Source organism: Nycticebus coucang, chromosome 17 (assembly GCF_027406575.1).
Source record: "Nycticebus coucang isolate mNycCou1 chromosome 17, mNycCou1.pri, whole genome shotgun sequence".
NCBI classification, from domain to species: domain Eukaryota; kingdom Metazoa; phylum Chordata; class Mammalia; order Primates; family Lorisidae; genus Nycticebus; species Nycticebus coucang.
The window spans coordinates 72,072,162-72,088,616 of record NC_069796.1 but is presented as its reverse complement, the minus strand read 5'-3'; the positions used below and the strand labels follow the sequence as shown (position 1 = coordinate 72,088,616).

The 16,455-nt window shown below is 46.3% G+C and overlaps 1 protein-coding gene across 2 annotated transcripts in view; it reads right to left on the bottom strand.

Moving 5' to 3' along the window:
• The window catches only part of WWC1 (WW and C2 domain containing 1), a 182,027-nt gene that overhangs the window by 56,623 nt on the left and 108,949 nt on the right, over window positions 1-16,455 (bottom strand). For both annotated transcript variants that reach the window (XM_053567489.1, XM_053567490.1), the window contains 5 exons: window positions 15,684-15,760; window positions 14,099-14,178; window positions 7,916-8,045; window positions 6,427-6,573; window positions 5,098-5,171 (listed from right to left, as the gene is read on the bottom strand). In XM_053567489.1, coding sequence (XP_053423464.1) covers window positions 5,098-5,171; window positions 6,427-6,573; window positions 7,916-8,045; window positions 14,099-14,178; window positions 15,684-15,760 — 508 coding nt within the window. The remainder of the gene's footprint in view (window positions 1-5,097; window positions 5,172-6,426; window positions 6,574-7,915; window positions 8,046-14,098; window positions 14,179-15,683; window positions 15,761-16,455) is intronic.

The following is a 16,455-nucleotide window of genomic DNA, read 5'->3' as shown; positions in this document are numbered from 1 at the left end:
AAAATAAAGACAGGAGTCACTGGCTTCATAGGACAGTTGCCCAGGGAGGACATGGGGCACCTAAGACTGTGGATCATAAACACGGCCAATCCTTGTGGAGAGCTCAGGGCTCTGGACTCCCAGTTCCATCTTACCTGCAGACAAAGTAGCCAAACTCTTGTTTTATCAAAGCAATGCTGGAGGTAAGATTACCTATGATGTGTAGCAAAAATTCCATACAGAGAAACATATCAAGGTTTTTCCATTCCCCAGACAAGTGTCCCTGTAGGAATTCTTATACAGCCAACCCCAGCTATCCATGGGGGTTGGTTCCAGAACCTCTGTGGATACCAAAATCCACCGATGCTCAAGTTCCTTATATAAAATATCTTAGTATTTTGCATATAACCTATGTACATCCTTGAGTCATCTCCAGATTACTTATCAACTTGTTGATACAGAGGGTCAAATGCAGCTCATTAAATTTCATAATCATGTATACAGACTGGCTTTGGGACAACTTTGTAGCTGTTGTTCTCCAGCACTTTGAGAAGAGTGACATGGTGAGGTCTGGCAGGGGCTCCACCACATAAAGGACATTGAGGCGTGACTGACATTTTCCTGGGTGTACTTCCAGGATGTGTTCCCTATACCAGTGTTCCTCAACTTGAAGTCAAACATCCTTTGGAGAATCCAAAGAAAACTTGTAATTGTTCTGCTAAGAAATACAATGTGAGATAAAGAAATAAAATCTCAAGAATGGAAGAAAAGGTATCCAATGTACTCAGCCCTACTATGAAGCTAATTTATAGCTTTCACATGAAGACTATAACCCAACTATAGCACAAGACTATGAGGAAAGGGCCAAGGAAGGTTAAGGGAGGGGGAAGGTTTTGTTGGAGGGAGATTAATGGGTGGGGCCACATCTGTGGTGCATCTTAGATAAATGCAGAATATAAATGTCTACATACAATAACTAAGAAAATGCCATGAAGGCTACGTTGAACAGTTTGATGAGAATATTTCAGATTGTATACGAAACCAGCACATTGTACCCCTTGATTGCACTAATGTACGCAGCTATGATTTAACAATAAAAAAAAAGAAAAAGAAAAAAAAAAACAACCCAAGTGTCCATCGATACATATGTGGATCAATAAAATGTGGTGTGTGTGTACCAGGGAGTACTACACAGCCATAAAAAATGGTGAATTGGCTCAGTACCTGTGACTCAAGTGGCTAAGGCACAAGCCACAAACACCTGAGCTGGTGGGTTCGAATCTACCCGGGGGCCACCAAACAACAATAACAGCTGCAATCAAAAAATAGCCGGGCGTTGTAGTGGGCACCAGTAGTCCCAGCTACCTGGGAGGTGGAGGCAGGAGAATTGCTTGAGCCCAGGAGTTAGAGGTTGCTGTGAGCTGTGATGCCACAGCACTCTACCTAGGGCAATAGCTTGTGGCTCTGTCCCAAAAAAAAAATGGTGAATCAATACCTTTGGTAACAACCTGGATGGAACTCAGTCCATTCTTCTAAGCAGTCTTGCAAGAATGGAAAAACAAACACCACTTGTGCTCACTCTTAAACTGAAACTAATTAATCAACAGCCACGTGCACATTTGGAACTTCTGGAAAGCAAGCAGGCAGGAGGGAGGGGTCAATTTGCATCTAACAGGCACAATGCACACTATCCGGGAGAGGGATGGCTTCCACTCAAACTGTACAGGAACAATTCATGTGACCAAAACATTTGTACCTCCATAAAAATCTGAAATTTAAAAAAAAGAAATGCAATGTGGGCGGCACCTGTGGCTCAGGGAGTAGGGCGCCGGTCCCATATACGGAGGGTGGTGGGTTTAAACACGGCCCCAGCCAAATTGCAACAAAATAGCCAAGTGTTGTGGTGGGCACCTGTGGTCCCAGTTACTTGGGAGGCTAGGGCAAGAAAATCGCCTAAGCCCAAGAGCCGGAGGTTGCTGTGAGCTATGACGTCACAGCATTCTACCAAGGGCGACAAAGAGAGATTCTGTCTCTAAAAAAAAGAAATACAGGGAGGGGAGAGGGAAGGATGGGTAGAGGAAGGGACCCATCCACACCTACGGTGCATCTTACAAGGGTACGTGCGAAAACTTACTAAATGTGGAATATAAATGTTTTAACACAATAACTAAGAAAAAGCCAGAAAGGCTATGTTAACCAGTGTGATGAAATATTTCCAATTGTATATAAAACCAGTGCATGGTACCCCATAATTGCATTAATGTACACAGCTATGATTTAATAAAAAAAAAAAATAATTAAAAAAAAAAAAGAAATACAATGTGACAAAACGGGCATCTAGTGGTCAGACCTTCCTTCTAGTCCTGCAGTCTCTGCTTTCCTACAGAGCAGGCTGCTCTGTCCTTTAGCTTTGTGTGGAGGGGAAAGCAAGACACTGGATTCACTTACATGAGCCGGGAAGTTCCGTGATGAGAAGTTTAATGGCTCAACCCCCAAAAGGAAGACTATAGTCCTTCAGTCTTCCTAGGACTGATAATCTAACATAGGCATTACTACAGGCTGGAACACAGCCAAGGTTCAGAGTGGACCCCTGCAGAGGGACAAGAAGTAGCTGTTCAAAACCTACTGTTTGCTAGACTCTAGCTAGGAGCTGCAATAGTCCACAGGACATCTGTTTCTTTCTACCAGACCAGTAATCAAACTTCTCCTTCCATTGTTAATAATACCGATTTGTCTTTGGGAAACCACTCCTCCCATACTTTCAAGTCATTTGGTTCCTATAAAGCTGACCATTTCCAGTGACTTTTGGAGAATTCTAATTTCCCCCACTCTCTACTGTCCTGAAATAATGATTGTGTTGGAGATGCACTAGCTTTTTTCCCCCCTTTTTTTTGAGACAGAGTCTCACTTTGTTGCCCTCCGTAGAACGCCATGGCGTCATAGTTCATAGTAACCTTAAACTCCTGGGCTCAAGTGATCCTCTTGCCGCAGCCACCCATATAACTGGGACTACAGGTACCTGCCACAAAGCCCAGATATTTTTAGAGACAGGGTCTTGGTCTTGCTCTTGCTCAGGCTGGTATTGAACTCCTGAGTTCGGGCAATCTACCAGCCTCAGCCTCCCAGAGTGCTAGGATTATAGGCATGAGCCATTGCGCCTGACCATACTGGCTTTTTAGAGTAAACCAAAACCACTGAGTCTGTGTAATATCACTTGAGTCCCTGGATTCAGCTATGCCTGAACCAAGCTAATGCCAGGATTTGGGGATTAAGGAAGCCAGTAAATGCCCCCTCTGGGGGTGTGTGGGTGGTGGTGGTTAGGGAGACAGAGTGTCACTCTGTTGTTGTCAGGGCTGTCCGGGCTAGAGTGCTGTGGTATCAGCCTAGCTCACAGCAACCTTAAACTCCTAGGTTCAAGCAATCCTCTAGCCTCGGCCTCTTGAGTAGCTGAGACTACAGCTGTCCACCAGAAGGCCTGATTAGTTTTTCTATTTTCAGTAGAGATGGGGTCTCACTCTTGCTCTGATTGGCTTCAATCAAACTTCTGAGCTCAAGTAATCCTCCTGCCTTGGCCTCCCAAAGTCCTAGGATTATAGGCATGAGCCACCATGCCCGGCCAATAAGCTTCCTTTTTTTTGTTTCCCTGGTTTCTATCAGATTTCTGTCATTGCTGCAAGATTTCTGCTATTTAGAGTTGTCAGAGGAGCACAACTGGGCAGGGCCCCATTCTCTGCAGCCTGGCTGAGAAGGTCCATAGGCTAGGCAACTTAAACTAAGGAGGTATGGATGCAATGTGTCCGGTCCTATCAACTACCACGATGCCCAGCCTTATGTTCCTTCCCATAAGGCTGGCTCGGTGTAGAGGAAGATCACGAACTGAAAGCCAGACGGTCCAGGGTCTGGTACAATAAACAACCTGCGCCTCTAACAAATATTCTAAAAATGTCAGCTTTCACGATTATTTTAATTTTATGGTAGTGGGACGCAACTGCTTAGGATTCTTTGAAGCCACAGAACATCTACATCCCTGTAGTCATACACTGTTTAAAAGCATCACTTGCTCCCAGTTAAGCAGGAGACACAAAAGCAGCTAGTGCCCATAGTCTTTTTAGCCTGCTGCTGAGGCTCCAGTTGTGCTCCCTCAAACCAAACTGCTTACAGGATCATCAGACAACTTGCTTATAGACACCGAGACAGGCAAGTGGACACATAACCAGGCTTTGATGTTAAACAAATCTGGGTTCAAAACATGAGCTCCATTCTCCATTTAGTGAAGTGTCCTGAGTCCATCATTTCTTTTCTGAATTTCAGAGAGATTAATATAAAGATTATTCAGGGCGGCGCCTGTGGCTCAGTGGGTAAGGCGCCGGCCCCATATACCGAGGGTGGCAGGTTCAAACCCGGCCCCGACTGAACTGCAACCAAAAAATAGCCGGGCGTTGTGGCGGGCGCCTGTAGTCCCAGCTACTCGGGAGGCTGAGGCAAGAGAATCGCTTAAGCCCAGGAGTTGGAGGTTGCTGTGAGCTGTACGATGCCACAGCACTCTACCGAGGGCCATAAAGTGAAACTCTGTCTCTACAAAAAAAAAATAAAATAAAAGATTATTCAAAATAAACAACTCTCTTTCTCTTGTTTTCCTTCTCTGATACCACAGAAATCTCACAGTAAGTCAAGTGACCTTACTTTATAGTTTGGATCAATTTACAACCAAACTACTTGGAAGGTTCTTGAGGGATTTTATCCTATTCTTTGTAAACCACTAATCTAGATTGTACCATTCTTATTTGGAAAGTTAGTAAGGTAAAATCAGCTATCACTAGGAACCGGAGTCTCAGCCCCTCATCCCACTAAACTGTATTTGCACATAAAAAGTAGGTGACTATCCATATAATGGAACATGTTGGCTCTGCAAAATAATGCAATATAATAAAGTATCCCTAATTTCCTGCAGCTAAAAAATAAATAAATAAAATATAAAGATTATAATACTTGTCTTCATAATTTGCGTGAAAACTAAACAAGATGAGGAGTAGAGAAAGCCAGGCACAGAGCAGGCATTCTACAACAGTGGTTATGATTATTGCAACCATCCTGGTGCTGCTCCCAAGCCCTAGTTACCTTCTCTTAGCCTCTTCGTATCGAAGGCGCAATCTGACTTTCTCTGCCAACTGATTGTTGCCGCTTGTGCCAAACTGGAGGAGAAAAACAAAGTTGGGAATTACACGGCTGTTGTGGCCAGTGCTGAGCTGGGTTTCAAGAGCTCATGGGAGACGTGACAGCTTGCGTGGGCAGTAGCCAAGAATAGCCCCCAGTGACTGGGCCGGCTGTGCAGATCTCAGGGAAGCTGGTTAAGCAAAAGCCCTTTCCTTCCTTCAGGCCATGGGACAGCCCCAAACTCAGACATCTTTCACTTTGAAAATAGAAGCCAAGGGCCCAGAAATATCATCTTGCAGCTCCAAATGGCTTGGAGCCAATTCAAGCCACAGAAGTGTAGAGGACAGGTGGTGAGGAGGAAACAGGGACAGCCAATAAATACACAAGAAAGCCATTCCAGAGGTGCTGGGGAAGGGTCACTGCAGCACTCAGAGAGGACGCACTCAGAGGGAGACACTAGGTCAGCAGGCAGAAAGCCCTCAAACTTAGAAGGCGGCACACAGTTTCTTCACAAATACTTCAGCCTGCAGGCGGCTTGTAGCTGGACACACGGGTGGTATGGGGAAGGGACAGCCGCTCTCGCAGTGCCAGTCTGTCAAAGCAGCAAGAAGCTACTACAAGGCTCACCGGATCACACACGGACATAGCTTCTCTTCACAAGTGGGAAGACAGCTATGGAAATCAGACAGGAATAGCATTCAGCCACAGAGGCTGGGAGGAGGTAGATTTGTTCAGTGTCTCCTGTACTAGGAAGACAAAAGTGCTCCAAAAGTTACAGATCTCTGTGGGTCAGCCCTACTCTAATGCATTCCCCGAATTGCATCTGGGCAGCACTTTCACTATTCATAACTAGAATGGGACTGAGCTTTGGAACTTGGAGTCGAGCAGCTGTCTGAAAGCTGCATGCATTGTTTTGGGACTAACAAGAGGAAAATATCCTTTGCTTTCCAGCTGGTGAAAGACAAACAGAATGGAACTGCAAAATAATATTAAAAAAAAAAGAAAGAGAGAGAGAGAAAGGCACTTCATCCTTTAAAAATGCTTTCTGTCAGCATCTAGAGATATAAGCAGATGTATGGCCAGGCCCTACTCAGCACTGTGGAGTCTGTCCTTGCTGGGTTTTTCTCCACACCATCATGTTATATCCTCCTGGGGCCATGAGGTCTTCAAGGGAACAGAGCTCCAGAGGGGACAGCAGCCAGACCCCCTGAGGGCCACCACCTCCCCAGGTGAGCAATGAGAAGGCAGCTGCCGTCCCTTGGGAGGCCCCCATAGCATGCACTGCCTACTCACACTTCCTGAGATGTCCGTCTGGGAGCTCACGTCCAGGTATTGTTTTGGCAGCGGGAAAACTGAACTCTCCAGAGAGCTGCTGCTGGACCACAGGTCTGAGTGAGACCCTCTGTCGGTGCGGAAGTCATCCTTCAGCATGGCAAGGCTCTGCAAGCGGGAGGACAGGGTTGGTGATGCTCCTTCAGGGGAGGCAGCTCTGGGTCTGCCACACCTCTCTCTCTACTCCCCTAATGTCAGAGACCCATGTTTGCCCACATGTCCTGCTGGTCCTATGGAGAGCTGGCAGCAGGCAGGTCCTTACTGTGCATCAGGTTCTGTGCTGGGCCCTTTATGTGGGAGCGACTTGTGTGGGTGCTGACTCTGGAGCCACAGTGCCCGAATTGGAACTTCCACTTTGCTACTGCCTAGCTGTGTGATCTGAGCTAGCTGATTAACCTTTCTGTGCCTCAATTTCCTCACCTGTAAAATGGGGATCATCTCATATTCTGTCTCACAGGACTATCATTTTACTTGGACAAGGTAACAAGTATAAAACATTCTAGCTAATACAACCCATATTCAGTAACTGCCAGCTTCACCATGATCTTATTGAGTCCTGACAGTCCTATGAGGAGTGATCTATGATTATCCCCATTTTATTGGAGAGAAGCCAGCAATTGACAGAGCCAGGATTTGGATTTTATCCATCTGACTTGAGGTCATGTGCTCCCCACTGCAAATCCTATCAGGAACACACCTCACTGTCTGCAAGTGCCTCATCTGAATGTTCTCACTGGGCTGCTGTCCGGGGCAAGGGCTTCGAAACTGTTCTGTCATAGAGCACACAGCTTTCTTTGCTAAGTAACTTACAGCCTCCCTGAGTCTCAGACTCCTAATCTGCTGATGGGAACCATAATAAAATGTCTCAGCAGAGTGGTTCCTGTGAAGAGAGGTGGTAGGTACAGGATTAAGGGAATGGGCTCCACGTAAAGGATGGCTATGTCATTTACTCTCTGAGATATAAAGCCTTTACCTGCATATTGGAGATAAACGGGGGTTGAAGAGACAGGTGAGGCACAATGTATGCCAAGTGCTTGGACAACTGACTGGCACATTAAATAATATCGACTACAGGGTGTTCAGTCCCTAGCACAGATTCAGAACACACAATAAAATGCGTATAGAGATGGAACGTTTTGATGGCTAAACCATCTCCCTACATTTAGTTCTTTGAAAAAGTAAGTGAGGTGGCTGGAGATCGTGGCTAGGATGTAGCCTTTGGACTAGGCTAGACAGCTTCCATTCCAACTCTTCCATTACACTAGCTGTGTGACCTTAGGCAAGTCACTTAATACTTCTGAGACTCCATTTCCTCCTGTATAAAATGGAATCAAACGCCCAAGAAGACTGGTAATGAGAACTCGGCGATCTGAGCAGCACACGGACACAGCCTGCATGAGAGCTGGTACGCAGGGGCACTCAGGAGAAACTGAGATGGGGACATGCGTACCTTAATGAGATCTTGCTTTTCCTTTTCCCCACAGGTGATGGCCTTTTTGATGGCTTTTGTTTCTCTCAAGACAGCCTGAGCTTCATCCAGTTTATAGCTGCCCTGAATATCAGACATTTTCTTATCGATTCTAGGAGACAAGTAATGGAAAAGGTTGGTCTTAGATATGGTGACAAGGGACAGGGTTTCCCCAGGGGAAAAAGCACAGACCACGGTACTCCAAGGCCCTTAAGAAGTCTCCTCACTCTTCCTCCCTGGGTCTTGCTTCTGGGATAAGGCCCAGAAGGTCCCTGTTAAACCCCACATGTCCCAGAGTACATGGCTGCAGGACTAACACTGCTCCTGAAGTCAAGGTCCTCTAACATCAGCTCTTACAGAAAGCTTTCATCACCTCCTCCCTGGGTCCTCCAGGCTGCGTAGGAGATTCCCACATACATGGCATGGAGCTGTGACACTGCAGTCATTATAATGCATGACAATTTATAGTGTATGTGATGGCATCTTTGACCTGACTCTGGCAGGCTTGGGAGCCAGGGGCTACCTGGTACAGAACCATTCTTTACTTTGAGTCTCTCAGCCTTAGCACTCTGGACATTTGGGGCTGGATCATTCTTTGTTGTACAGAGGGCAGGCTGTTCTATGCATTATAGGATATTTAACAGCATCCCTGGCCTCAAGTTGTGACAACCAAAAATGTCTCCATGTATTCCCTAACATCCCTGGAGAGGCAGAGAGGGAGTAAAATCATCCCATCAAGAATCGCTTCCTTTTTTTTTTCTGAGATACAGTCTCACTCTGTCACCCTGGGTAGAATGCCGTGGTGTCATCATAGCTCACAGCAACCTCAAATTCCTCGGCTCCAGCGATCCTCTTGTCTCAGCCTCCCAAGTAGCTGGGACTACAGGCACCCCCCACGATGCCCTGCTGGTTTTTCTATCTTTAGTAGAGACCAAATCCCTTGCTCAGGCTGGTCTTGAATTCCTGAGCTCAGGCAATCCACCTGTCTTGGTCTCCCAGAGAGCTAGGATTACAGGTGTGAGCTACCACTCCTGGCCAAGAATCCGTTTCTTTAATGAGCACATGTTGAGTTGATGAATATATGAAGAAAAGGTTAAGAGGACAAATGACTCCCAGACCTCCTGCCCATTAGTAGCATGACCTTGGGCATGTCTCTCTAGCACATGCACCCTCAGTTTTCTCCTCTAAAAAAGAAAAAAAAAAGACCTGGATAATGTAATCTGCCAGGCCCTTGTTTATAGAGTTGTTAGGAATGCCAAATGAGATAAAGGATAGAAAATTTTGCCCTGAACTAGGAACTTCTGTACAAATAGAAGCAATTAAAACACTACTAGCCCAGAGAGCTTATAGGCTTATCTGGTTCCTACACATAGGCTCATTTTGATGGGTTGGGGGAGGATTAAAACAAACAAAGAAGCTACAGGTCTGGATGTAGTTTTCTGAAGTTCAGACCACACCAGAGATGGGGTCTGGGTGCTGAGCTTGTGGAGAAGGAGGGTTGTGGCATGAGGAAGGGCCCCAGGGCAGGGACACATTTTCACAGCTGGATGCTTTTGCCAAAGGGTAGGCCTGAGGTTTCAGTCCAAGATGGGGAAAAGGAAGTTTCACAGTCTGAGGGAACACTACAAACCCATTATTGCAGGAGGAGAAACTGCTCACAGGCATTCCTTTGCGGTTACCTGCCACAGGCCAAACTGTCCTGGGCTCAAAATAACCTGAGCAGGGAATCACTCAGAGGAACGGTTTCCACCCTGGCCTCACGGTCTGCGCCAGCGAGCAGAGGACAGAAGAGGCGGGCAGAACGGCCACCCCCACCCCCACCCCCACCCCGTGGGTAGTTCAGCCTCCACAGAGGGAAAACAAAGCCCATTTGTGAGTCCTCACTAAAAATAGCCTGTCTATTCCTTTCGAGGACTTAGGCCCAGGCAGGCCTGCCAGGTCGGCTAAGACTGGTCTCAGATTTAGTCTGAAGAATTAGTCTAAGGGAGCTTTCTCCAGCACAGCCCTGCCCAAGATGCCCCGTGGAAAGGTGGCATCCACAAGGACGGGAGGTGACTCTGCCACAGATGTGGGGTGGCAGCCTAGGGGAGACGCTGTTTGTTGGAGGGCGTCTGAGGGTGGGGGGTTCTGGGGAGGGGGCTGTGCCCAGCTGTCCTCTGCCAACAGGGTGAGAATGGCTTTGAATCCCCAGCAGGACGGGACAGAAGTGGTTTGTCTGCTGGGCCTCCGACAGCCTCTACCTGATTTCTTCAAGGGCCTTAGCAACCCAGGCTCTGGAATTTGGCTCCAGAGAGTGGCTCTGAGAGGGAACGCTCTCAGGATGAAGCTGGGGCGGGGGTGGCGGTGGGGGAGAACAAAGGGTCACCATTATGTACTCAGTGAATGAAACTTTCTTTTCTTTTTAAAGGGAAAGAAAAGATGTGTGCATGTGTTTTCAAATTTCCAAATCCCTCAGCTGTCCTTTCTCTGAGGCCTCTAGAGATTCATGCACGGTGGCTGGGGCAGAGGCTCCAGCAGCGGCTCTCTCCTCCGGTCTTGTCCAGATAACTCATGCCTGGGCATGGTGGCTCCGGGGATGCGCAGAGATGCTGCACATCTCCCTCCCACAGGATTAAGATGTCCGGTCTCCGTTCTTTCCTATCTACACGGGCTCAAGGGAACTGATGGGCCAAAGTCCCAAGCCGTTGTCTTGATTTTTCTTTTCAATCTCGTCTAAGAGGCATCCTTCCATCCTCCTCAACCTCTTCTTTCTTTTTAAAACTAGGGTTGCTGACTATGAATCGAACACATGGATTCATTGCACAAAGTAAGTCAGCTAGGATAATGAAGGAATCTCAGCTAGTGTAATCACAATCATGACAGGTGACACAACCGCTCTTATCAAAAAACAGAGCTGTGTTTTGGCTGCAAGTCAGCTTCTGAGAGTGAAAATTACATCTGGTCAAAGTTATCCTGGAAACTCCTTAAGGATGAGTTTTACTTTCCCCCGTGTTCTGCCAACAGAAGAAGCTAAGAAGTAAAAGTGACTACATAGTCCCCTGCCAAACCCTGAAAAGAATTCTAAGGGAGCTGGGAAGGGATCTTACACTTTCCAGGTATGGGAGGGGGTTTATTGAGGATAATGCTACGAAGGGACGTATTAGGAACCAAAAGTCCTGGGTCCAGATCCAGGTCAGACACTTGCTCGGTGGCCTCGGCTATATTTTTAACACTGTCAGAGCCCTCATCTACAAAACAGGGCAGAACAAAAACTCTCCAGTGTGGGTAAGGAGAACAAAATGAGGTAGCTAATGTGAAGTGTTTACCCAGCACAGTGTCTAGCCCAGGGCAGGTGGATGCAGAGTTCATCCCAATTCCCATCCAAGCAGGCAACCAGCCAGAGGTCGCTACCCCACCCCACTCTCACCCAGCCCTCCCTCCATGCCAGCTACCATCACAAACTTGACATGGATTATCCAATTCAATATTTATAACCACTCATTTTTCACATATAGAAATTGAAGTTCAGAGGAATTGAGTCACTTCTCTCTTTCCTTTTTTTCTTGCAGTCTTACACTGTCGCCCTTGGTAGAGTGCTGTGGCATCATAGCTCACAGCAACCTCAAACTCTTGGGGTCAAATGATCATCTTGCCGTAGCCTCCTGAGTAGCTGGGACTATAGGTGCCTGCCACATGCCTGGCTAATTTTTAGAGATGGGGTCTTGCTCTGGCTCAGGCTGGTCTCGAACTCCTGAGCTCAGGTGATTAACCTGCCTCAGCCTCCCAGAGTGCTAGGATTACAAGTGCGAGCCACTGCGCCCAGTTTAAGTCCCTTTTTGAAACAACGAGGGAACTGAGACTTAAATCTGTGCCATCTGCCTCTTGAAGTTACATTCCTAACTCTCTCTACCGAGGTGCAAGTAAAGCAGCGGCCTTCCCCCACACTGGGTGCTGAGCCAGTCTTCCGGCTAAGGAGCGTGGGCGGCCAGAGCTGCGAAGGAGTCTTATCTGGGCCTGATATCGAACATGGGGCAGACAGACGGGAGAAAAAGGAGGCTTGTCTTTGGGGTTTCAGCATCAGCTTACCAGATGACAAGAAATTTTCAATGCTGCGACAGGGTGACAAAGTGGTAAAACAGGTTTGCCGTGGCTCAGAGAATAAAGGGAAGTGTTCTAACCAGAAGCTCATGAGGATTGCAGGAGCCGGGAGGAGGGAGAAAGCACATTAGGTAAGCTCATGTGGGAGTGAGTAGCTTGTAAACTATGTGCTCAGAAGGTGCTCCTCTGAAAGTGGAGGACTGAGGCTTAAGTAGGTCAACAAGAGGACTTTTCTAAGCTCACACTATTGCCTCGACCTGTCATTGGTGCTACTGAAGATTACCAAGAAGCATAACGTATGGTCCCTTGGCTTTGTTGAGTTTAGAACGCGGTGTGATAGGATTAGCATATGTATACATACATATATAAATAATGTACAGTAGAACCTCCACAGTTGACCACCATCTTCACTTGACCTAATTTTCACAGATCAGACATGCACCACATGTACTCAATGGAAGTTCTTTATGTTGACCACCTCCGGATGCTGACCAGTTTGTTACAGTCTCTTGTGTGGTCAACTTACAGAGGTTCTACGGTAGAATACATAGTATAGATGGAAACAGATAGAAATCCTCCTGTTTCAGCCTCCCAAGTAGCTGGGACTACAGGCACACAGTGCCATGCCTGGCTAATTTTTCTATTTTAAGTAAAGGCGGGATGGTCTTGAACTCCTGGCCTCAGGCAATCCTCCCACCTTGGCCTCCTAGAGTGCTAGGATGACAGGCTTGAGGCACCATACCTGGCTTAACACCATCATTTATAATCATTTGTAAAACAAAAAAATTATACATAATTTATAATATGAAACTATGGTTTCTTTTACCAGGAGAGGGCTGGATTCATGGTAGCTCACCCCAGGTGGTAGGCACTTCAAGGGTGAGAAGATAGGAATAAGAACCAACCAGCCCCTCAACAGACGGCCACGGTTCCCTCCACTAACAGGGCTTGGAGACACACGTCCAAAGGCTCGCAGCGATGGCTATAAACTGAATGGTGGGGATGGACTTTAAATTCAAAGAATGAGGAAAAGGGAGAGAAAAAAAGCAAATGACTAGAAAAACAGCTATCGGTGCAGGTGTGGCCTCCCTGGAAATCTAAGTGAAATGCCCCCTAGAAGGGAGAAATCCATTAAACATCCTGCCTCGTGTTTCTGAGAGGGCTACCAGCCAACCTGTGTAATGACTGTACACTAAGTCCATCAGATACACTGACCACAACTCAATGAATGAATCTTGGTTACATGCTGTGGTTAATAATAACAACAAGCTAACATTTCTTGAGTGCTTGCTACGTGACTCAATTTCCTCATCTATAAAATGGGTTTAGGTTAAAGAGCATTCCTTACAAAGCTGCTATGAGGATCAGAGGAGTTCCCCACACAAAAACACTGACATGGTTTTAGGCACAGAGGAAACCAGTGTCCAGTCTCAACTAATACAACTAATACCTGTATAAATATAATCATGACAGTTAACGCAACTGCTCCTAAGAAGCATACAGCCATATCTTACTTGGCTGCAAGTCAGCTTCTAAAAGTGAAAATTACATTTGGTCAAAGTTAACGCAGGAAATTCCTAAGTCGCCCGTAACATACAGAGCATGTGGCACAGTGCGTACATCTGTAGTAATTTTCTTGGCCTGGAAGAGACTGTTGCTCTTCAGTGGAGCACTAGGTGAAGGAGCAGTTCACTTTTAGGAGCCACAGAATAAAAGAATGTTTCGACTGTGTGCCCATGAGACTACAGGATCTACTATAGGAGATGAGACATGTTGACACAACTGTTTAACAACACTTGTTTCCATGGTGGATAGTAAAACTCAGCTGAGCGGAACAGATCTTAACAGCTCTGGGAGCTCAGAGGACAGACGGGAGCTCCGTGATCTGAGATCATTTCCCTTTCCTCTTTCCAAAACCCACCAGGGTGATAATATCTTCAAGAGATGCCAGTGGAACAGAGCTTGAGTCATCAGGGAGCCATACTTTCAGAAGAGAGAAAGGGACTGAAGGAGGGAGACACAAGAGTGAGCAGGAAGGGAGCCTGGGTGGGAGACACGGCCACGCTCTGCATGGCAGGGCGCACTTACTTCTTCAGAGTTTGAAAGCCACGTTCTTTGAACTGCAGCTCATGCTGGAGGTGAACCATCTCTCTCTTCAGCTTGTTGACCTACAGGGCAGAAGACCACAAACACGAGCTGGGTCAGAGGCTGACACCATGCTGCAAGCTGCCCACTTCCCAAAGGGCAGCATGACTCAGGTCCACCTCCCTAGGGCCATCTTGGCCACAACCCCCTCCCGCCGCCAGGACTGGTCTTAGTCTCTGAAGCTGTGTGTTTTGTGAGCACCTCAGCCAGTTTTCCTGTAGGTAAGACCTAGCCAGCTCCTGCTTCTGGGAAACAGAAGGTGGACAGCAGCTGACTGACCTGGGACAGAGCTGGGCCTTCCCACTTCCTCACCGCGTGACCTCTCTCAAGCCATCTTGCCATCCTGAACCTCCCTTTCCCGTTCTGACCAGGATCGTAGCAATTCTCTAGGCCATGCATTACTTAAACCCGGCAAAGGCTGTATCATAAGAGTGCTTCACATGGAGACAAGGGACTGTGTAGGAATTTTAGAGGTAGGACACACCCTCGGCACTAGAAATAGCCTGCAGTCTCATTTGTCTGCATGTACTATTAAACTTTCAAAATGAGTTGCTAACAATTAAACCCTGAGAAATTTCATATAATAAAACTGAATATACAGATCTCAGTAAAAATACCTGAAGATCCGGCAACACTTAGCCATGGGCATAACAGAGATGAAATTCCATTTGCTCTTTAGACATAATGCACACAATCACTGCTACTCCCTACTGTCTCACTCCTATGTGTGTCTTCTTGCAAGCATCTGCATTTGTGGGAACTATCTGGAATTTAACCAGTGTTCAAAATACTAGCTTTACCATGAGCAGGTCATTTAACTGCTATCCCTCAGGTTTTATATTAGTAAAATAGAACTAATAGTATTTATCCTTTATGATAATAACACAGGGCCGGGCACAGTGGCTTACCCCTGTAATCCTAGCACTCGGGAAGGCCACGGTGGGTGGATTACCTGAGCTCAAGAGTTTAAGACTAGCCTGAATAAGAGCAAGACCTTGTCTCTACTAAAAGTAGAAAAACTACCCAGATGTTGTGGTAGGCATCTGTCATAGCTATTTGGGAGGCTGAGGCAAGAGGATTGCTTGAACCCAAGAGTTTGAGGTTGCTATGAGCTAGGACGCCACAGCACTCTACGGAGGGTGACAGAGTGAAGGTCTGCCCCACCCCCCAAAGATAATGACACAGTAATTAAATAAGACAATGTAGAATAATCAGTAGTTAGGAAGATAGCCCACTGCACTAAGAACTTTGGGGTAAGACTTGAGTCTTGTGATCTTGGATAATTTCTCAGTTCCTCTAAGACTCTGTTTGCTCATCTTTAAAATGCAGATAATGACAACACAACTTTGTAACCTTCTTGCAAGGACATGAGATAATGCACATGAGGCAGTTAGCCCGACGCCTGGTATATGGTGTTTGCTTACTGAATGGAGTCAACGGTGACCACCACTATCATCATGATTGCTGCTTCTACTGTTAAAAAAGACCTCAGTGATCCCCATTGATAGCACAGGTAAAGAGGTCCTACCCGGGATTTTGCAGTGGCAATTTCGGCTTTCAGGATCTCAGGGTCATACTTAGAGCTGGATGATGAACCAGAGATCACTGTAATGAAAAAAAAAAAAAAGGAAAAAAAAGAATTTCAGTAGGAGAAATATATTTCAGCAAAGTTGGCTTAGTTAGCCATCTAAATGAACCCAGAATGGAGGGACTAAAAGTGAACAACCTAAATGTCCAACAAAAGGGGGACTAGTTAAATATTGTACATGTGTAAAAAGGGGGCTACGCAACTTGTATAATTTAAGGAATGATTTAAATTTGGAAAATCTACACAGTTTGCAGATATAAACAGATATGGATACGTACCTCAAAAAGGCTAGAAAGAAATGTACCCAAAAGATAACGTTGATATCTAAAGAGTTTAATAATGGGTTGGGTGCAGTGGCTCACACCTGTAATCCTAGCCCTCCGGAAAGCCGAGGTGGGTGGTTTACTTGAGCTCAGGAGTTTAAGACCAGCCTGAGCAACAAGGAGACCCTATCTTTACTGAAAACAGAAAAACTATCAGGGTTTAGTGGGGGGTGCCTGTAGTCTCAGCTACTCGGGAGTCTGAGGCAAGAGGATTGCTTGAGCCCAAGAGTTTGACATTGCTATGAACTATGATGCCAGGGTGACAGAGTAAGAGTCTATCTCTCACACACACACACAAAAAAGAGTTGGAGAATGAATGTTATTAACTTTAATCACTGTATTTTTTCTTTTTCATATCTTTAAACATATTTTTGTAATCAGAAAAAATT